A 24,126-nucleotide genomic window follows, 5' to 3' on the forward strand; every position below is an offset into this window, starting at 1 on the left:
GTCACTGAATGCCTGGTGGAATGCATGCAGGGCTGTTTTACCATGTGTCCAGACCATAAAATGTCACCTAAAAATGTGACCTAACAGTGTTAACAGGGATGACTGTCCTCTGTCCAGTTTTAAATTATGACCATCCAACTAAAGTAAGTTTTGTTCCAAATTCATGCCTGAATCTGTACTGAAATGGGCAGATGTTTCATCCAGGAACCCCAAAAAAGGTTTTTCAAACAAAGTTCCGCCTCCTTCAAAAGGCATTGATGATTTTCATCAACAGCTCCAATCCCTTTTCATGGCATGATTTTAAAAGCCAAGGATGGGCACAGGTTGAGACCATATGCGTTTTTCAGACTTTCAGAAACCTCTGTCACCAAGATGAATTCCAATCCATCCATAACAACAGGACCAGCAAGTGCTACCAAAACCTCAGGTATAACACTTACTCTCAATGTGACTTTCAAATTGAAATAGAAAAGAAAGATTTTGTCAGCAAAGTGCCCCTCAATAACAGTACAACTAGGGGCCAAATGAACATTACTGACAGAGTTGAACTTGAATGTTATCAAGTCATGAACACTCAAGATTCTGCTGACACAGTGGTGGCCCAGAAGAAAGCCTTCTTTTCCACCTCCTCGGCCTGCAAATTCATCCCAAGTTTCTTCCAGCATTGCTGTCGCCATCTTTCATCCTGCTTCATGTCCACAGCTCCCTTGTGAGGCAGGGGTCAGCAGAGTATAGAAGGGGAAAAACTGTTCATGGTCCTAGACAGCCCATGATTCCATGGAGCTATAAGACACTCTATAGCAGGGATGTCAAGCATGCGGCCCGGGGGCCGAATCAGGCCCCCAAGCAACTGGCTCTTGTCTATTTCCTTCTGCATCTCAACTTACTTTGCAAGGCTTGCTCAATCGCACAGGAGCTACAGAGCAACCTTTAAGATCAACAAGCGTTAATGCTTTAAGCAAATTTTAATTAAAAAAAAAATTTAGTCATGTTCGTCTGTGTCTTTTAAAAAGTTTATATCTCTGCTACCTAATCTTAAATAGGTACACACATGACCCAGCCCAGCCGGGTCTCATTTATGTCAGATCCGGTCCTCATAACACACACACACACACACACAAGACAGTCTTTATTGGCATATATAAGAATATAAAATAGAGGGTTGGCCAGGTTACATTTTAAAAGAATACATAATCTATACAGAATAAAATTAGGATTACAAAATAAAAACAAAGTAGCAACACAGTAAAACTTGATACATAGTACTACTTATCAGGATGAGTAACCACGGCTCTATAAAAAAACTTCGCTACTAATTCTGTTATTTCCAAATCAGAATTATCAAGCAAGAAAAGCACCTTAAAATCACCAGAGGTCTCTAAAATTTGGGCCAATATGGGGTATAAAAGCTCCTGGTGGGACGTCAAATAGAGAGGACATTGGAGAAGAGCATGGGCAACAGTCTCAATACAACCCATCTTACAGGGACAGCACCTACTTGAATAGGGTGTCCCTTGGAATCTGCCAAATAAAATGGCTGACAGAAGGGCATTGAATCCGGCCAAGGAAAAGGCTCTGCGCAAATTTGGAACTAGAAGTTGGTAGAGGTACGCAGCTGGAATATTTGCATTTGGGACAATCCCTACATTTAGGGGAGAACAGGTTCTGTTGGCAAGACCATAAAGAGTTTGTAGCTCTGAGCTCAGTAGACTAGATTTTATTTCTAAAAAAGCAAGGATAAGGATTCTACGGATAGATTCAGGGAACTTATTTTAGCTTCAATGTAAGATAGCCAGCTAGAACTATCAGATTCAGAAAGTAGCTGGTACAGAAAACTAAGCGGATCAGAGGTGAAGTGGAGTCGTAACCAGAATTTAATAGTGTGAACCTTAGTGTGGCCTTAGTAACCAATACACTTTAATAGTGTGGCCTTAGTAACCAATAACAAATGAGTTCAACACCCCTGAGAGAGTCACTGGAGAGGCTCTCAAAATTTCCCAGGAGCCAACATGATCCACTAGTCTCCAAGGACATACCATTCAAATAGGTCACAGTCCCTGCAGGGAGAAGGGCAGCAGATATCTGAAAGCATACCAAAAGACATGTCATTAGGATCAACTACTGATATAGGGACTATTAATGTTGTCTTCTCAAGACCATGATGCCTAGGCAAAACAGCTACACAAACAAACAGCATCCAACCAGATGCCAGTGGGGCAGAACTGGTCTGTCAGTTCAGCCCAAAAGATAATCACTGTAACTTCCAGAGAAACTATTACAGCTGTCAGAGGGAAATCACACTCAGGTGCACTTGGTGGATTACAGACATCTCATTCTTTTCTAAGCAGATCAGATTATTTTTCTTTAGAGACTCAGTTTTAAATCTTACAGATTTTAAAATTACTACTGCATATCTATTAATCTAAAAAGATGCTGAAATCTGGAAACAGAATGCATTACTGTGGACATCTGCAGTGATAAATACAGAAGATACATATTCTCAGCAGTGTGAAAGTCTTGCTGCTTTAGAGGCACAAAGTTGAATTAGCATGAACATAAAAATAGATCAAAATAGTTAAATGGAAGAGAGGCACAAAGGAAACATTAAAACACATGAAAGAACACAAGGAGGCATGATGCTGGGAAAACTCACATAAAGTACACTGGCACAAGGCTCTAAAATGAATGTTTACTTATTCTTATATCAAAAATGTACATAAAATTAATTTAAAAAATGTTAGCCTCTAATTTTCAGATACAAATACTGGTTGTAGGTATTCCATCTTCAACAACTCAAAGGAAAGTCACTGCCTAGTATTTTTTCTTCATATGTATTTCAATACTTATATTCAACCTTTCTATTTTTAAATACTCAAGGTGGCTTGCAATAAGCACAGCAGGATTATCTCTCATGCAGGGTCAAATAATGATCAAGGGTTTCACTGACAAAATCAACAGGACAGACACCTAACTAGAGGAGGAAAGTAATAATGCTATTGATTGGCTGTTTACTTTTGATGTCACAATCCATCCCGGCACCCAACAATAAGCTTTTGCCAGGGAAGCAATACAAAGAAATAGAAAGCAGTAAGGCAGCAGAGGGGGAAATCACATCATGCCTGCCTACAAGCAGAATCATCAGGTAAGGACTCTAAAAGCAAAATGAACAAAGACTCCTGTGACTCTTTAAAAATGTACTATATGTAGTACTGCATAAGCTTTCATCAGATAGAGCCCATAATATTTTTTTTTTAAAAAATAAGAAGAGTAACTAAATTTTGGATAGTGGTTATAAATTCAAGCCTGATCCAAGTTAATCCAAAAAAGTAAAAAATGACTGAATGTTATTATGTCCATATCAGACTCAACCTGTCACACAGTATGCCTTACACAACAGCCTGAACAATACCTCAAAATACATTTATTATTTGACGTCATATACCTGGAAAATGAATTTTAGGAACCAGGTGAAAATAAAATGACATTTCTCTGGAGGGATTCAATGTGAGCTTCTTCATATCAAAATCAGAACAGAGCACAATTCTTGGGGGAGTCAGTAAAAATATAGGAGTAACCAAGTTTTTTTTAAAAAAAGCATCAGAGAAATCTAGTCATCAGCAAATGATGCATACAAACCACCTTACTCCTCAGAACACCAAATGCTCTCAATTTAATAGACGTTTTGGCAAAGCCTCAAAAATCCAGTCTCCATTAGATTTGTTATTAGTACGTACAGAACTCTGATGCGCTGAACAATTCCCTCATGCAAGGAAATTCAAAATTAGAACCTTTAAAGATCCAACAGTCTGTAAAGCCCATAGAGACCTCTGTTAATAGCAACAAACACCTTGATTTTCATTTCTATAACCGACAACTTTAAAACCATTCCTTCATAAGCATGTAATACTTTAATTATACTGTTAAAAGCCACTTGGGCTACAACAGACCAATGATACATCAATACAAAGTTGCAAAAAACTTCACCATGCAGAAGGTAACTAAAATCAGGATCTGAAAGAAGCCAACTAATCTTAGAATCAATAGTCCTACTAGACTCTGGAATTAGAGAAAAGGCAAAAGAAACTTCTTCCTAGCTCCAGCTTCCTAGTCTCAATTCTGTTCAAAGCCCTTTACGCTTTGAAGACATATCTGATTGTTGTTTGGTTGACAAGTCTCTGTATATCTCTTTTTGTTATACCAACAAAGGTGTGATTGAAATTCTTCCTGCAGAGGATGAGCAGAATCTATCAGAATAGGAAAGCCTTGAGCATTGTCTAACTAACACCACTAATGGTAAGCATCCATTCAGGCCACCATAAAGGCTCGGTGTAACTTGGGAATAGTCAATATGTATAAATATTTTGATACTTTACGTTGCAAACATAATCCTAGTGCTATAGGGGAGCAAACTCATCAGGCATGAAAACATGTACTATTATAGTCCCGTTTTAAAACACGGTCCTTGATTATTTTACAGAGCTCATTAGCAGACAAACAGGCAATCACATTCACTGGCAAATTCAAAATGGGCAGCTTAGAATCCATACGTTTTTCCCACTATGACAATAAACATTTAATCATGCTTACCAAGTGCTAATCCATCTACATGTCCCAAAATGGATTAGGGCCATAGAGGACAGAATTCATTATTACAGCCTCTCAAAAGAATATCTCAGTTCTCTTACTTATGGTAATGCTATGGAGATAGTGAAACAGAGAATATTGGAAGTTGTGAGAAAAAATGACCTTAATAGCACAACCAAATGGTGGGCTCTGACAGAATCAATCAACAGGGTGATCCCGATGCCCTACCTATACCGCTTAACAAATAATTATGCCAAATCTAAAGTAGTTGTCTTTTCAAATTGCTGGCGCCTACAGAGATGGTTTATTGGCAACTCAACAATTGAGCAAACAATTTTTTTTAAATACTTGGGGATCACTTTTAATCACAAATTAAGCTGGGTTTCACATCGTAACAATACCGTCAACCTGCCTAAATGTTCGGTTGTTCAAATTAAACAGTTTGCAAAGGGCAACCAATTAGTTCCAGCAGCAATTAAGGTGTTCAAAGCTAAAACGCTAGCCCAAATTCTCTATGGTATCCCTATATGGATCTCAGCATTTACCAGGAAAGTGGAGGGCATTCAAGCCTCATTCTTTAGACAGATTCTTGGTATACCAAAATGTGTGTCCTACTTTGCTCTCTGCTCTGAAGTGGGTCAGTCTTTGGTTGAGACAAAAGCCTGGATTGCAGTGTTTAAATTCTGGCTCAAAACTCACTTTAGAACAGATCCTAACATCCTTCTTGATTATATGAAAAGAGACCCATATATCTCATCCTGGTCAGCAGTTCTTATGTCCAAACTTAACTAGTTGGGGATAGAGGTTGATGATTTTTTTACTTCTGATGAGTCATATACCTTCAGATGTATTGAATTGAGACTGTTGGAGTTGGAGGAAATGAAAGTACATCCAACAGACCCTTATATTTGCTCCCCAGTTTCCTTAGGTCTTTATGCTTTCTGCGGCAAAAAGCCCCATTATCTATCAGACTTAACCATTCCAAGTCATCGCAGGGCATTTATGTTGGCTAGACTAAATGCATTTCCCTCCAAAGTTTTACAAGGGAGATATCGAGTCCCTTTAGGCGACAGACTCTGTTCCTGTGAAGCAAATATTCCCGACTCAATTCAGCATATATTGCTTGATTGTTCCTTTTATCATAATCCCCATAAAGATTTTGCAAGCTTTCTTTCTCCCTAGATTTGTCTATTCTGTCACCCTGTTATTATTTATTGAATGATACTGAGGGGGAGGTTAGCGAGGCTGTGGCAAAATTTTTGGCTGACATCCTTAAATTTAAATCTGACCATGTTTGAATGCATCTGTAAGCTCGGTTTCATTTTGATTTTATCTCCAATGTTTAAATTTTTATATTCTGTGTATTTTTATTTGCAACTGTTATGATTTGGTATGGTAAATAATGAATATAGGAGAACGTTTACTCTTATGAGGTGGGACATTTTCCCTTCAGTGGTGGTGGAGGGAAGATACAAAAAAGTGCCATTCCAAGAACAATTATGTCCCAGTACTGACCTCATAGAATCACAGAGTTGGAAGGGACCTCCAGGGTCATCTAGTCCAACCCCATGCACAATGCAGGAAACTCACAAACACCTCCCCCTAAATTCACAGGATCTTCACTGCTGTCAGATGGCCATCTAGCCTCTGTTTAAAAACCTCCAAGGAAGGAAAGCCCACCACCTCCCGAGGAAGCCTGTTCCTCTGAGGAATCGCTTTAACAGTCAGGAAGTTCTTCTGATGTTGAGCCGGAAACTCTTTTGATTTCATTTCAACCCATTGGTTCTGGTCCTACCTTCTGGGGCCACAGAAAACAATTCCACACCATCCTCTATAGGACATCCCTTCAAGTACTTGAAGATGGTGATCATATCACCTCTCAGCCGCCTCCTCTCCAGGCTAAACATCCCCAGCTCCTTCATCCTTTCCTCATAGGACTTGGTCTCCAGACCCCTCACCATCTTTGTCGCCCTCCTCTGGACCCGCTCCAGCTTGTCTACATCCTTCTTAACCTTCTCACCTGCACTCGTCCCTCTAATTGGAAACAAACTATTATAATTCCTATTTATAAAGAAGGTAATAGGCAAGACCCTGCAAACTACTGTCTGATCAGTCTTTTGGATATTTCTTCTAAACTATATACATGCATCTAATTTAAAATAGAAGAATGGGCAGAATCAATCAATCTTTTTCATCTTGAAAATGCAGGCTTCCGTAAGGGTCATAGTGCCAATTATCACTGCCTGACCCTGAAGGTCCATAAATATTCTAATAAAGGCAAAAATCACCTTTATGTTGCCTTTGTTGACCTCACATCAGCCTTTGATTCCATTGATCGATCAAGACTCTGATCTAAACTTGCCAAAACAAATATTGACAGAAGACTCAGAATTCTGAGGGAATTATATACTAACTTCTCAGGGTAAGAGTTGATTCATGTAGTTGTCTCACGGACCCCATTCCTTTGAGAGTCCAGACAAGTAAAAGTACTACACAGCCCTTATGGAATTCACAGTCACAAGACACAGTGATGTCATTTTAAAAGGATTAGATGCATTCATGAAGCGTAGTCCAGCTATGGTTATTAGTCATGACCAGTGTTCATTCTAAGCTGCAGAGTCTTGTGAGCAAAAATTCTACTTTGTGAGCTACTGGCATTAAAGTTCTGAGCTACTGGCATGAAAGTTGTGAGCTACTGCACAAATTATTGTGCTCTGAGGTCTTCCTCCCGGAGCTAAGACAAAAATGAGTGAGCTGGAGCTAGCTCACGCTAACTCAGCTTAGAGGGAACACTAGTCATGACCAATTGCTGGGTGACAAAAAATGGAGGGGGGTTGGAATCTGTTTTCCTGCTCTGTCAATGGGCCTCCCAGAATCAGCCGACCAGTCACTGTTACGAAAAAAGATGCTGCATTTGATGAAGCTCTGTTTGATTCAGAAAGAATTATTTGTTTCTCAACACTGTCTCTTTTCTGTTTTATACAGAAAAAAGCTTTTGTTGACAAATAAAAATTTGAAATATTTTCCAGTTTGGATAGGGTTGCCAGCCCCCAGCTCCCAGCGGGGGATCCCCCAGTTTTGCAGGCTCCTCCCTGCTACCAGCCAGTCTGCATGCCACCAGCCTGCCCCAATAGCCACCACGTGCCCTTAAACCTTGGCAGCCTTAAAACAACATTGCAACATTTCACATATGAAACTTCTAAAGTTGGTGTAAGAGAAATTCTAGGTTTGACTTAAAACTATTTCAAATATAGACTTCCAATGCCTCACATAATCATTTCAGATTTTAATGAAGCAAGGCTTTTGAACTTTCTGACTGGGACCAAAATCTTCAATGTCCATTCATTTTAGAGTCTGTATCCTGTAGAAAACACAGTAGATATTTACATTTTTCTATACCATTTTTCTAAGACCTTCATCTGCTCAAAGATCTCTTTGTGAAGGTTCATACAGGTAGTTTTCAACATCAAACTGTTAATAATTTTTTTCTTTAAAACAATCTACAATTTGAGAATTACAGGAAAATGACCTATCAGATACTGACAGAATACAGGAAGGGTGGAGGTGAATGAATGTTACAGGTAGAGGGGTAGTGGTGTGCCAAGGATATGGCGGTAATTGAGACAAAAAGGTGGTTGAGGGGTGAGTGGTAGTTGGAGGGGGTGGGTGGGAAGACATCTTGGTTGGAGGGAGTGAATGCTTTCACTTGGATTGGTGGGAAGAAAGCAAGAGTGAGGGCTCTCACCCAAAGCCTCTTTCTGGAGCCCGTATTTTCCCTCACAATGGGTCTTATTCCTAAAACTGTTATATCCAAGCTCTACTTGATAAAAAAAAGTCATGAAATCAAATTATGGCAACTTTTAAGAAATCATTTATATTCCTATCACAATCTGGTCAGAATCTGTCTCTTACTATAGTCATATATTCTGAGCTCCCACCAGCCCTTCAGCACCAACTGTTGCTAAAAGAAACAGTACAGGTTGAAAATGGCTGGCCTTATTAGAAAACAGTTTATGTAAATCATAGAAGAAGCCAGGAGATGTATTTTCTTTCTTTTGCATAAGTGTGTTAAAGGTAAAGGTAGTTCCCTGTGCAAGCACCAGTTGTTTCCGACTCTGGGGTGACATCACATCACGACGTTTTCATGGCAGACTTTTTATGGGGTGGTTTGCCATCTATACTCCGCCCCCCCCAGCAAGCTGGGTTTTACCAACCTCAGAAGGATGGAAGGCTGTCAGCCTTGAGCCAGCTATCTGAACCCAGCTTCCATTGGGATCGAATTCAAGTCATGAGCAGAGGGCTCGAACTGCAGTACTGCCGCTTTACCACTCTGTGCCATGGGGCTGCTATAATTGTGTTAGATACCTGCAAAATGAAGACCAATAATGCCAGATGAGGATTTCTTCGGTATCCCTTAATCAATCAGAATTCCTAGGACTACAAAGTCCAAGCTAACAATCAGCAAATATTCTAGCAAGGGCTCTGGGGTGATCTGGAAGCAAGGTGACTACAAGTGATGGTGATAGCTCCTGCCCTTTGAAAGAGGAGAAAACATGGCTTCCGGTTTTAGTCATGGAGGACTGAGCTGCTCTTCAGCAGATGGGCAGATCAGAACCTCTGTTCTGGGCAGAGAAGGTGACCCTAACACCTGCTGCCTACCCCTTCCAGGTAGGGAGGGGGCCAAGATTAAATTGGCTTAAATCCACCAAGATACAAAGCTTCTATGAGACTGAGTAACATCTGAGAACTTATGGAGCAGTGCAAAAAAAGATAAAAGAACTGAAGGTAATAGATTTATATCTATCACTCCGGGGCAAATAAAAGACTAAATAAAACTAAAAGCAAAGGTCTGGAGCCAGAAAACCAATAGTATATCTAGGAGTGTAAAGGAGGGGCAAGCTTAAAAGAGGAAAAATAGACTGTGTTTGGAATACCTGCAGTTTGAATAGAAGCCCCTCCCAGAAGATCAGCTGAGCTGGTGATTATAATACAGGAAGTGTTGTCATTGAAATAACGTGAGACTTCATAACCATAGAAAACGAGACTTATGGTCAAGAAAGGAAGGAAGGTAAAGGAACGTGCCATTATGAGAAGGGAAAAATAACAAGTCCTCCAGCCCTCTCTAGGATTCAAAATCATAGAGAAGTATCAGACGCCATTAAAAGAAGGTCAAAATTTTAAACGTTAATAAGAAGAAATCTGGACATTGAAAAATAGCAGAGCCGGCAGATATCATCATTAAAAGGTAAAACCTATTGGACTATATACTTAGAACTAATTTTGGTGTTGTTTTGGAGAAAAAAGTAAAAAAGTTTTTAAACTGACAGAAAATCTTCGGCAGCCATTTTGTGCAAAAAAACTTTTTAAAAAATTAATATCTTGACTTAGGAGCATCGGAGAATGGCAGTTTTGGGTTTATTTAAGAATTTGAGAGGACAATTTTTAAACTTATTTAAAGCAACAGCTAAGCAGCCATGACTTAGCTGAGATCAGCAGTAAGGCAGCAACGTACGAGGGCTGGATCACTTGAAGGAGAGAAAATGGCTAAATCTAAACCAGACAAGACAGATAAAGCAGGATGGCAAGTAGGAATGGATGCTATGAAAGCAAGATTGGCAAATATAATTAGAAAAATAAAAACAGAGCTAAAAAGAGACATTGAGACAAGTGCAGAAGATGTGAAAAAAGACTTGAAAAAAGATATTGAAGATCTCAGAAAAGATTCATAAGCAGCTCTGCAAAAAGTAGAAGAAAAGGTGAAAGACCTAGATATGAGAATGGACCATGCAGATTCCACTATGCAAAAACTGCAGGAGAAAGCAGTACTAGCTGACTGTAAATTAATGGAGAACCAACTAAGGCTAAGAGGGGTGCCTGAGTCTACTACAACTGATCCAAGGACATATATAATTAAAATTATTGCTGAATTTTTAGGAGACGATCCGGAAGAAACTATGATTATATCTATAGGGTAAATTCGGAATATGCAAAAAAATAAATAAATTACCAAGCGATGTGGTGGTAAGATTCGTGACAAGAGACATGGTGGGAAGAATTCCCAGTAAACAATTTAAGAGCCCACTGGAGGTGGATGGCAGCAAAGTAAGAATTATGAAAGAACTGCCAAGGAAAGTCATCAGTGACAGGAGATTCTACAAAAAGTTGACAGAAAAGCTGAGAGAAAAAGATGGGAACTTCCAGAGGGTTTGAGTTTTGAATTCAAAGGAAGGAGATTTACCATCACAACCATTCAGCAAATGACAAACTTTCTGAGTGAGCATAAAGAAGTACACATCAAACAAACGCATTACAAATTTTTATGAAATAAGCAACTTGGTGTGGAATTTTTCTTATTGGCTAAGGAGAAAAAAAGAGGTGAAGTTTTTTATATCAAACAAGAACTTGACCCGAAATTAATTTTTAAAGATGATGATGGCAGATATATTGCAGTAGAAGTGACACTGAATTATAAAAGAACTTTGTTGCTGGGAGTATATGCGCCAAATGGAGCAAAAGACTCTTTTTTTAAAGATATAATGCAACAATTGGACCAAGTTGTGCACGATCAAATTATGATAATCAATGGGAGACTTTAATGAAACAGTGAAAAATACTCTGGACAGAACTGGGGGGGGGGGGGGGGAATAACGAAGGGAAACTACCAAAATCATTCTTTGAAATGGTAAAACAAGAGAGTTTAGAGGATTTATGGAGGTAATTAAACACTAAAGAACGGGATTATACTTACTTCTCGGCAAGGCACAATTCTTTTTCTAGAATTGACATGATTTGGGCCACAAAAGATCATGGACTTTTAAAGAAGAAAATAGAGATACTTCCTAAAATAAGAGCAGACCATAATCCAATATTGTGGTCTGCAAAATCAGGGGAAAAGACTGCTTATCCAATCTGCTCTTGAAGCTGTCTATGTTTGTAGCAGCCACCACCTCCTGTGGCAGTGAATTCCATGTGTTAATCACCCTTTGGGTGAAGGAGTACTTCCCTTGATCCGTTCTAACCCGACTGCTCAGCAATGTCATTGAGTGTACACAAGTTCCCGTATTGTGAGAAAGGGATAAAAGTACTTCTTTCTCTACCTTCTCTATCCCATGCATAATCTTGTAAACCTCTATCATGACACTCCTCAGTCGACATTTCTCCAAGCTAAAGAGCCCCAAGCGTTGTAACTTTTCATCATAAGGAAAGTTCCATTCCTTTAATCATTCCAGTTCCCCTTTTCTGCACTTTTTCCAATGCTATAATATCTTTTTTGAAGTGCGGTGACAAGAATTGTACACAGTATTCCAAATGAGGTTGCACCATCGATTTATACAGGGGCATTATGATACTGGCTGATTTGTTTTCAGTCCCTTCCTAATAATTCCCAGCATAGCATTGACCTTTTTTATTGCAATCGCACACTGTCTCAACATTTTCAGTGAGTTATCTACCACAACCCCAAGATCTCTCTCTTGGTCAGTCTCCTCCAGTTCACACCCCATCATCTTGTATTTATAGTTAGATTTTGGCTCCATGTGCATCACATTGCATTTGGGCACATTGAACCTCATTTGCCATGTTGACGCCCACTCACCCAGCCTTGACAGATCCCTTTGGAATGCCTCAAAATCCTCTCTGGTTCTCACCACTTTGAACAATTTAGTGTCATCCGCAAACTTCGCCACTTCACCGCTTACTCCCAACTCCAAATCATTAATTAACAAATTAAAAAGCACCGGACCCAGTACTGAGCCCTGCAGCACCCCACTGCTTACCATCCTCCACTGAGAAAATTGCCCACTTATACTTACACTCTGCTTCCTATTAATTAGCCAGTTTTTGATTCACAAGAGGACTTGTCCTTTTACTCCATGACTCTCGAGCTTACTCAGGAGCCTTTAATGAGGAACTTTATAAAAAGCTTTCTGGAAATCAAGGTAAACAACATCTATTGGGCCCCCTTTGTCCACATGTTTGTTCACCCCCTCAAAGAACTCTAACAGGTGAGGCAAGATCTTCCCTTACAGAACCCATGCTGAGTCTTCCTCAATAACTTGTGACCATCAATGTGCCTACTAATTCTCTTTGATAATGGTTTCCACCAACTTTCCTGGTATTGAAGTCAGACTGACTGGCCTGTTATTTCCCGGATCTCCTCCGGAACTCTTTTTAAAGATGGGGGTGACATTGGCTACCTTCCAGTCCTCAGGAATGGAGGCAGATTTTAATGAAAGATTACATATTTTTGTCAGGAGATCCACAAGTCCACTTTTGAGTTCTTACAGAACTCTTGGATGTATGCCATCCAGGCCTGGTGATTTATCAGTTTTTAAATAGTCTATCAGTCATAGGATCTCCTCTCTCATCACCTCAATCTGACTCAGGTCTTTCAACATCCGTTGATGCTTCTGTTTTAGACCCACACCAGTCCAGCTTTCGCCCGGGCCATGGGACGGAAACAGTGCTGGTGGCCTTAGTGGATGATCTCCAGTGACAACTGGATTGAGGTGGATCAGCAGTGCTGTTGTTGTTGGACCTGTCGGCGGCGTTCAACATGGTCGACCATCAGTTGCTGGTCCACCGCCTCGCCGATGCGGGGATTCAGGGGTTAGCCTTACAATGGCCTTCCTCCTTTCTTTGTGATCAGGGACAAAGGGTGGCGATCGGGGGACGATCGTCCCAGAGGCATCCACTTAATTGTGGGGTGCCTCAGGGGGCAGTGCTTTCCCCGATGTTGTTTAATATCTATATGCGCCCCCTTGCCCAGATTGTCAGGAGATTCGGGCTGGGTTGCCATCAGTATGTGGATGACACCCAGCTTTATCTGCTGATGGATGGCCAGCCTGCCTCCGCCCCAGAAAAATTGGCCCCGGCGCTACAAGCCATGGCGGGGTGGCTCAGGCTGAGTCGTCTGAAGCTGAACCCAACGAAGACAGAAGTCCTTTGTCTGAGTCACGGTGGTCTGGGAAGGGAAATCCCTTTACCAGCCTTTGATGGTGTGCCACTGATATCGGCGCCTAAAGTCAAGAGCTTGGGAGTGCTACTGGAGCCCACATTGGCTATGGAGACCCAGATAGCAGCCACTGCGAGATCCACTTTTTTCCATCTTAGGCGGGCACGACAGCTGGCACCCTTCCAAAAGCACAGCGACTTAGCAACAGTGATTCATGCTACGGTCACCTCGAGACTAGACTACTGTAATGCCCTCTACCCATGTCTTGAATCCGGAAGCTGCAGCTGGTGCAGAATGCTGTAGCCAGGCTGTTACTGGGTCTCTCTATCCGGGATCATGTACAGCTGGGGCTGCGGGGACTGCGTTGGCTGCCAATAGCATTCCGGATTCGCTACAAGGTGCTGGTTATTACTTTTAAAGCCCTATATGGCCGAGGTCCTGTTTACCTCAGGGACCGTCTCTCCCCATATATTCCCCAGAGGGTACTGCGATATGGATCACAAAATCTATTAGAAATCCCCAGGCCGAGGGAGGCGAGATTGAAAGCTACCAGAGAACGAGCCTTCTCTATTGCAGCCCCACACTGGTGGAACCAACTCCCTGATGTTGTTAGAGCCTTGCAGGACCTTTCCCAATTCCGCAAGGCTTGTAAAACAACACTTTTTCGAATGGCCTTCAACTAAAGTATAAAGTTGTTTAACTTAGCACCAAAATTGTTTACAACTTGTTTAATAAAGTGCAATTAATTTTAATTAATCTTACTGTAATTGTGTTTAGTGTTTTATGGTTTTATTGTGGACATTTAATGTTGTTAGCCGCCCTGAGCCTGCTTCAGCAGGGAGGGTGGGATATAAATGCGAAAAATAAATAAATAAACACCCCTCCTGAATGATTTTAGGAGTCTCTGGGATAGGCAAGCAAGTCTCATCTTCCATAGTGAAGACAGAGGCAAAAAACGCATTCAGCTTCTCAGCCACTACCTATCATCCTTCAGTAATTCTTTTACCCCTTGGTCATCCAAGGATCCCACTGCCTCCCTGGCTGGTTTCCTGCTTCTAATGTATTTGAAGAATTTTTTATTGTTGGTCTTTATGTTTTTTGCAATATGCTCCTCATAGTCTATTTCTACCTGCCTGATCACAGAGTTACATTTTATTTGCCACAGCCTGTATTCCCTTTTATTAACCTCACTTGGACTACCTTTCCACTGCTTAAAGGAATCCTCCTTACCTTTTACAGCTTCCATTACTTAACCTATTTTAAATACCTATTTGTGCCTTTCCTGACTGTATGTATTTTATCTAAGCTTCTAGGGTTGTAGTTTTAAATAGCCTCCAAACTTCCTCAAGGGTTTAGACCCTATTTACCTTTCCTTTCAGTTTCCTCTTCACATGCCTCCTCATCTCAGAGAATTTACTCCTTTTAAAGTGATTGTGTATAAATGGTGAAATCAACAACATTATGGTCACTGCTTCCAATCAGTACAATCGCTTTTCCATCTCTCACCAGGTCTTGGGCATTACTTAGGACCAAATCCAGGATTGCCCCACCCATGGTGGGTTCTGTAACCATCTGCTCCATAGCACAGTCATTGAGAGTGTCTAGAAACTCAATCTCTTTCTCCCAACCAGAACACATATTGACCCAATCAATCTGCAGGTAGTTAAAATCACCTATTATGACACAGTTTTTACATTTAGCCACTATCTTTAATTCTTTCATCATATTATAATCACCCTCTATCTTTTGATCCGGTGGGAGATAAACTTCCCATAGTTAAACTTCCTTTTGGGTCCACTATTTTGACCCAAAGCATTTCTAAAAGGGAATCTAATTCTCTGACCTTCTCAATCTTACTGGACTGTATACCCTCTCTGACATACAGAGCCACCCCACCTCTTCCCTCCCTATCCTTCCAATATAATTTATATCCAGGAATCACCGTGTCCCATTGATTCTCCTCATTCCACCAAGTTTCTGAAATACCCACAATGTCTATGTTTTCCCCCAACACTAAGCATTCCAACTCCCCGATTTTATCTCAGACACTTCTAGCATTTGTATTTAAACATCTATAATTTCCCAGGCAAGTTAGGTCCGCAACCTTCCTCCTGCTGCCTCGAGACTTTGGCAGACAGTCCATACTGTTTGTCACAATCTCAGTGGACAACTCTAACCCATTGCCTGGTAGAAAAGTAACAACTAACCCTTCATCTCTTTGAGATGAGTCATCCCAAACCATAGACATTTCATCTCCTGTCAACTTTCCCCCAAAATTCAGTTTAAAAACTGCTCTGCCACCTTTTCGATTTTAAGCGCTAGTAGCCTGGTTCCTTCTGGAGACAAGTGGAGACCGTCTCTTTTGTACAGCTCCCACTTGTTTCAAAAAGCATCCCAGTGCCTAACAAACTTGAACCCTCCCTCTCTTCACCATCATCTCATCCGCGCATTGAGACTTCTAATTTGTTCCTGTCTCTCCAGCCCTACGTGTGGAACAGGTAGCACTTCTGAGAAAGCTACCTTGGGGTCCTGGCCTTGAGTCTCCTGCCTAGCAGCCTAAATTTTTCCTCCAGGACCTCACAACTGCATTTCTTCACATCATTGGTGCCAACATGCACAACGACCACTGGCTCCTCCCTAGCACTGTCTGTCAGGCTATCTACAACACGCGTAATGTCCACTACCTTCACACCAGGCAGGCAGGTCACCATATGGTCAGTACATGGTTTCGCCACCCAGCCACTTGTCTAAAAATCACTTGTCTAAAGATCAAATCACCAACTACCAAGACCCCCCCTCCTCCCTCCCTGCCCAGGATGGTTCCTTGGCACAAAAGGGTACCCACTCACCAACTGAAGAAGAGGTCCCTTCTGACGGCACATTCCCCTTATCCTCAGCATGGTGCCCTGTTGCCTCTCAACCCTCATGCTCCCTGGCAGCAACGGGGCTGCCATGTTCGGAGTGGGGCTCATCTAACAAATCCCCGAGAGTCTTGTTCAAGTGCCTAACAAAATTTCTACTTCTCCAGGTCAGCCACCTTGGTCTCAAAGGTGCGAACTTGTTCCCTGAGGACCAGGAGCTCCTTGCATTGAGCACACATCCAAGACTTCTGTCCAGTGGGCAGATAGTCATACATGTGACACTCAGTGCAAAACACTGGAAAGCCCTCACCCCCCTGCTGGCATTCTACCTTCGTAATAGTTTTTTAAATATACAGTCCTCTCTTTAAATCCTTTTGTGTTTATGTGGCTCTCCTTCTGGAAAGTCTACTTACCTTATTGGGAACACAAGGCAATTAGGGATCCTGGTTCCTGGTCCTTCCTGGGCTTCTTACAGAGCCCCCAGGTTAAGAGCCATAGGCCAAGAGCCCTTTAGTTCTCGCACCTCTGGCAAGGTGCAGCCTTATAAATGCAAAGAGAGTGGGGCCAGCAGCCATCCCCAGACACTCCCAATCAGCAACAATCACCTACAATCATAGGCCACTCAAAACAAACAAACAGCAGTTCCCTAGCAACCACAGAAACCCACAAACTCAGACTCTCACCAACTTCCCCCAGCTGTTTAGAAAAGTCAGTTAAGAAAGGCAAACACTACCCTTGCAGCAGCACACCTTTCCCGCTCTCTCCCAGAGCTCAACTGTATTCCTTTTCCTGTCCCCATTCCTAGAAAACTGAGAAAACTCAGTTCTTGCAACCCAAATGGGTATGAGAGGGATTTGTCATCTATCCTTAAAAAGGACTTGCAGATCCCCTCATACTAGTGTCGCAGACTCCCAAGGGACCCCTGATTTGAGAATCAGCCAGGCCTTGAATTGAGCAGGAGCTCACAGGAGCACAGCTCCTGAACCTTTCTGAGGGTTCCCCCTCCTCCTCCCCACCTACCTTGTCTGTTGAATAGCAGGTGCAACTGCATAATAATCCCCGGATTAGGAGAGCGGGCAGCCAGCCACCAGGAGCTTTGCCCAGCAGACCTCATTAACCCCTGGAGAAGCCCACACCACCCTTTCTCCACTTATGTGATTTTGGGTGGTGGGTGGCTTACTGGCCTTTTGACTGGGGGGGGGCAAGGAGAGCCCCAGGTGAGCAAGGCCTGCTTGGGCTGGCTGGATCTCTAGCCAGCCCAAGCAGGCCTCACTTGCCTGGGGCTCTCCTTTCTTGTGTTGGGTTGCTTTGGGCTGTTGGAGGGGGCCCGCATATGCCAATGAGATATGCTAATGAGCTCTACCACCTATTTTTCTACAAAATGACCCCTGGAATCAGTGTATCTGATAAGATAAAACAAATCCCAGAATCTCATTGTCCAGTCTTCTTCTCAAAAGCACATTCATAGTCCTCATCACACTGCAGGGGGGGAGGGATGGCTTGAAAATATGGAGACTGTTGCTTTGCACAGACAAGAATTGTCCAAGAGTTGGTGTTCTGTAACCGTCACTGCCAGAAATACATTCAAGTTTTTTCCATCAATCCAGTCAAACTGATTTTTATCTTTCAGGCTTCCATAGTACCTCAGAATAAATCAGACTAATTGCCAACAATGTGATCATCATTACTACAGAAGATGATGTTCTGATCATTTACTGGGCAGTGTTTGACCACCCACCTTCCTACCTATGTTCCATATGTCTGGAACAGTTTTACACTTTCCCTAAAAATATTAGCTTGTTGAAAGCAGCAATAGGACAGATACAGATCTGAATAAGCATGCATGCAACCAGTTTTTACATGTGCTGATGAATACAGTTAAGGGCCAAGAGTGTCTGTTGTCAAATGAGAAGCGTGTTATCTTCAAATTCCTGCAGGGCTGAGCAGCAAGGCACTTTACTATGAAATGGCACTAAGGTAAAATTAAAGGCTTCACAAAATTAAAAAAGCAATTGACCCACTTCCTAATTCTAGTTCCATCACTCTAGTCTCTCACAAAAAGAATCCAAGGATCTACAAGTTTGTTGAATTTCTGCATCCAAAAAGAATACAATGTAAAGAAACTTATCTGATTTTGCACATGAACAAAATTCTGAAATTTAGTGCGGCAATTTATAGACAATTTATAGACAATTTATAGACAATTTATATACTATGTGGTTTAGTTGTATACATAGAATTTTATTTTGTAATTTTTTTCTCTTGTCTACTGTATCACAACAACATTTAATGGCTTTGATTTTGTTCCCCAGAAAACCAAACCAGCTACCATTCTGTCTTTTAAGAAAACAAGCCAAATTACTTTGAAATTACCTAAGGAAGTAAGCTTCCAATTTTGCAACAAGTTTGACCCAATTGGAATTAAAAGAAATTGCAGATTTGTACTGACAGGCAAGAAGACCTGGGCTTAATCTGAACAGAGTCAATGAGCTTATTCTACATAGGATAAATCTATGCAAAAACCTAGAATCAAATTTACTGTGCCAGAATTGTTTAGAGCAGGGGTCCTCAAACTTTTTAAATAGGGGGCCAGTTCATTGTCCCTCAGACTGTTGGAGGGCCAGACTACCGTTACTGCACAAGTCCGTGGGCCGTCAGTTCTCCGTCTTCTGCATCTCTCTCCCTTCCCCACACCACACACCCTGGCCTGGGAACTCACCTCACTTCGGTATCACCTCACACTCTGTCTCCGCCGGCTCAGCCCAGTGCCGGAAGTGTGCGTTGCTAACGCGAGTTTAGGCCGAACATCACTTCCGGTCTAATTTTGCCATAACCCGGCGGGCCGCATAAACGTCCTCAGCGGGCAGCATCTGGCCCACGGGCCGTAGTTTGAGAACCCCTGGTTTAGAGCAATGTTTGAGCCCTGTAAATTTAAGCTGTTGACATTCTGAAGCCAGTTTTAGGCAACGCTCAATCAAGTTGGCTACATTTGTGGTGGTACTTGTGCTGATAGCAAAAGTTAGTTTTAAACTGATCTCTGAAATTATATATTTAGGATTTAGATCAACAGCCAGGCAGGCATCTTTTTCAGCATGCCCAGATTGAGCTTCCAGAGATACAGAGCTCCTTTTCAATGTGTTTCTTACTAAAAGAATGATAAATAAGATGTTTTATCATAGATAATGAGGAGTTCCTAGAGCTTTGTGATGTAACTTCCAGGTACTCAACTGCAATTGACATTGCTTCCCAGGTCCCCATACCCAAAATACTCCCACTAGTTGCCAGCACGCAGCTGGCAATGCCAGGTAAAACCTGTCTATAAAAGTTGGAAATCTGGGATCCATCTTAAAGCTAGAAATTTGGAGAACAGCAATTATCGATGTTCTCCATTCTGCATTAATAGAAATATACAGCTATTTTTCCATTTTTTAGAAGTTATGTTTCACATTAGGGTTTTTAAACTTTAAAAGGCAAATTAAAGGAAGCATTTTTATGGGTATTTTTGCAACCACTGTTACATGCTACAATTATTATTTATTTTTGTTTTTTAACTTCATGCCTAGAGTATATTCCAGTATGAAACGACTGCATCCAACCTGTCAGACTGCTTAAACGGACTCTGGTGAATATCACACATTTAACACACAAGACACCACGCACGTTCACAAAGCACTCAGAACTTCAAATGACACAGGACTTTTGAATAATAACACATTCTAGTCAAGTAGACTTGTTGTGACAATTTGCATCCATTTGGTCTTAGCCATCATTCTGAGTTCCACAATAATATTTGATGAAATTTTGCTAAGTCAATGCATTCTGTTTTTCAACCCAATTGTTTAAGTGCTGCACGTTTTTCATTTTTGTGTATTTATAACTGCAAATTATACACTTTGGAATACTCTTATAATAGTCACAGCAGAAACTCATTTGCATTTGAACAGCAGAAACTCATTTGCATATCAGGCCACACCCTTACACCAAGCCAGCCAGAAGTGCATTCCTTTGCGCTTCTACTCAAAAAAAACCCCTCTAGTCACATAGGAGAGGGATGACAGGACGCCTTTAATGAAACATAAAGCCCAATCAAATCCCCAGAAGTAAAACACTGATTTCAACTTGTCATATAGTGATTTTTTAAAACTACTTTCAGACAAAGCCCTACTAGCCCTGTGAATAAATATTCCACAAATAAAGCTAAATTTCATTAACTGCAGTACTATATAGAAACTGAGTGTGTGAAGTGATACCCTTACAGATTCAAGTGGTATGCAAAATATGCCAAGACATTATATACCATTTATTCTCTCTGTTCTACCACCACTTTTATAAATAAATACAACGTATTTAAGAAACATAACCAATAGAAGTACGCTGCTAATACTATTCTTCGGTCTGAACTATATACTCAGTTATTCAAAAGCCATTCTCAATGCATTCAATGGAACTTGCTCCCCCAGTAATGGGAAACCATTCTTACAGGACATCTGAAAGCAGGATTTACTCACACAAAGCATTAAATGACTGAAGGTAATACAGACCCATAAGTCAGTTAGCCAAGATAATTTGAACAGTTTTCTTCTACCAATGTATTGGGATATTTCAGAAGAGTAGCCATTGTCAAGACATGGAACTTCAAACAGAAACGGATCATAATGCTGCAAAATTAATCCATTTATTTGAGAACAAACATGCTAGTTAGGAGGCAGATTGAGTTTGATGCCCTTCAAGGCTGAAACCAGCCTTTTCTACATTTCAAAGCAGGAAACAATACAGTCTTTTCACACCCCCATAAGAACATAAGAGGAGCCATGTTGGATCAGGCCAATGGCCCATCCAGTCCAACATTCTGTGTCACACAGCGGCCAAATATATATATTTAGTGCGGCAATTTATATATACACACACACACACACTGTAGCTAATAGCCACTGATGGACCTCTGCTCCATATTTTTATCTAAACCCCTCTTGAAGGTGGCTATGCTTGCGGCCGCCACCACCTCCTGTGGCAGTGAATTCCACATGTTAATTACCCTTTGGGTGAAGAAGTACTTCCTTTTATCCGTTTTAACCTTTCTACTCAGCAATTTCATGGAATGCCCACGAGTTCTTGTATTGTGGGAAAGAGACAGTCGGTGCTTCCCATAGTCTTATCTCCTTCCCAGGGGAAAGGAACCTTGGATATGTTAACTTCAAAGACCACAGATGGCTTCTAGGCCGGGAGTGAGATTTTTCCACTTGCGGTTACAGAATGCTTTGGGGAAAGGTACTGGCTACATTTCTCATGGTTAGTAAAGCAGGGGTCACATTAGAATACATCATGGCGTTAGTCATGTCAAGCATTTCTAAGCTACAGTTTGGTTCAAGTAAGTTACACGTCTGACAGCCATGGTACTTTGCTTCAGCAAGATTACAAAGGTAAATTAAGATTATAGGAGCACCTTAAAGGCTAACAACATTTATTCCAGCGTAAATTTTTGAGACTGAGAGCTAAGATCATTAGATGCATGGATTGCCCATCCAGAGCAGGTAACCTTAGCATTCAAATACAGAAAATGAGGCAGGAAGAGTGGGGAGAAGAAATAAAGAGAAGCCAGTATACAACAAGAATCAACCAAGGAAGAGCCAATTTATAAAGAATGGGTGAGAACCACTCCTCACTGGTGACAGGCATGCAGGATTAAGGAAATTAGATGTTATTTTACCATTAGATTTTATTGAACCCTACCTTGCCCTTCTATCAACATTTGAGAGTAGTTCTCACCAACTGAATGGACAATTGGTTCTTGTTTTACACTGCTCTACCCTAGCTCCTCCTGTTCTCCCCACCCTGTTGCACTGTTCTGTTGCCCGAACACCAAGGATAATTCGAGTTGCTTTAGATGGACACTCCATACATCTAATGAAGTAAGCGCTGACTCTCAAAAGCTTATGCTGGAATAAATCTGGTTAGACTTTACACAGTTACAAGATTCCTGCAGGAAGGAAAATTACTTTAAATATTGTTAAAAGGGGAATATTTTAAGACGGCTGACTGGATCACATATGAGCTGGCTGTAACTATTATACGGAAGTCGTGTATGAAGAGATGAAAGGCCTGTGTTGGAATACTCTGTTCATTCCTGTTTACCTATCAAAGAATAATATAGTATGTATTTTAAAAGAAACAAAATGGGGGTGGGGGAGGAGAATAGAATTTTTTTTTCTAAATAAAAGGTACACAGTAACTGGAGTACCAAGACTATATCATACATACCGTCTGAGCATTTAATGATAAAACATGTCTGCAAACAATTGCGTAGCGCATTTACAAATCTTAGATGTACACATAAAACATGTAAATATGTGGTGACCCTCAAAAGAACACTGAGAATGCTTACACAGTGTGTGCTTATTGCAGTTAAAGCAGTAAATACAACAAAGTGTGAAGGAGACACATACATTTGTAAATGTACATCGGGAGGTTATAACCAACAATAATTCCTCGGCACATAGCCACTGCATTTTTGATGCATTTATTAATACGACAAACTTTTCTCCCATACACTTTACATGGTTCCAGTACAAACACCAAGTACATACACTAAAAGCAGCTCCCACATAAAGTATGAACTGACTCCAAGGAGTCATTTCCCTCCCTTAGGCCTAACTGCTTTCCCCACCACATACTCCCTTCAAATTATGAAAACACATTTAGAGAACAGCTGGAAGACATCTAGTCTTTTTCAGTTCAAAGGAAATACAGTTTGTCCCTTCATAATTTGTGAGCACTCACTATATGTTGTTTTAAAAACACTTGTACAGGCAACATAGCAGGAGCTTGAGAAAGGGAAAATATCAGCTCTGAATTTCTACGCAAAACACAACATTTGCAACTCTTTGGTTAACTCTATCATCGTCACACAGGGAAAGGTAGGTTCTGTTGAGTTCACCAGGCATTGGGTAGTTGAGCTACCTTTGGCCTCTCCCCCGCACCGTGCCATTTAAAAAGCAAAACAAACCCCACACAACAGTATTCTAGTTAGTTGCTTCAAGCTTCAGCGAAACTCACCTGTACTGCCAGCTTTTGGTGCTATTTACTCCTCTGCAACCGCCGCTGCTCCCACTGCTACTGCCGCTCTTGCTGGTGCAGTTCTGGGCCGGCAGCAAGATCTCCAGCTTGCCTTCGCTCTCGGACACTTTCATTGCCGTCGCCGTGGCGGTGGCCGTAGGGGTGAGCAGCGGCTCCGCAGCTTGCATGGCAGCAGTCATCCGGCCACCCGCGCCCGCGAGGGTGGGAGGTTTGCAAGCCCAGCAGCAAAGCTTGGGTGAGAAGACTCCCGACCTGGGTTTTGGGAAGGGGCAGGGCGGCGGGGGGGGGGGCAAAAATATGCTGCGGAACTTTGCAGGGAGGCAGAGGGCAGGACCTGAGGGGCGCCTGGCGAAGGGAGGGCGGCAAATGCGGCTGAGGGGAGCTGAGAAGAGCCCGAGTGGCCTTCAGGGCGCCGGAGGAGCAGCCTCCGCTGGGATGGGGAGCGGCCGCTGCTGCCCGGGGAAGGATGCCGGCGCCGGAGAGAGGGCAGCCTCGAAGCCCGTCCAGAAGCCGTCTCGGGGCGGCCTCTCGCCTGCCCAAGCCCTCTTGCTCGCCCCGGCTTGGCTCTGGAGGACCCCGAGAGCGGGGCGATCTCCGCCCGGCAGGTCCGGCGACGGCTCCCAGCCCGCACCAACCGACAGCAGCCAGGGCGAT

At 41.9% G+C, this 24,126-nt stretch overlaps 1 protein-coding gene across 1 annotated transcript in view; it reads right to left on the minus strand.

Annotated features, from left to right (window-relative positions):
* Nucleotides 1–24,126, minus strand: part of OSBPL11 (oxysterol binding protein like 11) — a 162,555-nt gene extending 138,429 nt beyond the window's left edge. The window contains exon 1 of the mRNA XM_060261422.1: nucleotides 23,452–24,126. Coding sequence (XP_060117405.1) covers nucleotides 23,452–23,651 — 200 coding nt within the window. The 5' untranslated portion in view covers nucleotides 23,652–24,126. The remainder of the gene's footprint in view (nucleotides 1–23,451) is intronic.

The sequence above is a fragment of the Heteronotia binoei genome, chromosome 21 (assembly GCF_032191835.1).
Source record: "Heteronotia binoei isolate CCM8104 ecotype False Entrance Well chromosome 21, APGP_CSIRO_Hbin_v1, whole genome shotgun sequence".
NCBI classification, from domain to species: domain Eukaryota; kingdom Metazoa; phylum Chordata; class Lepidosauria; order Squamata; family Gekkonidae; genus Heteronotia; species Heteronotia binoei.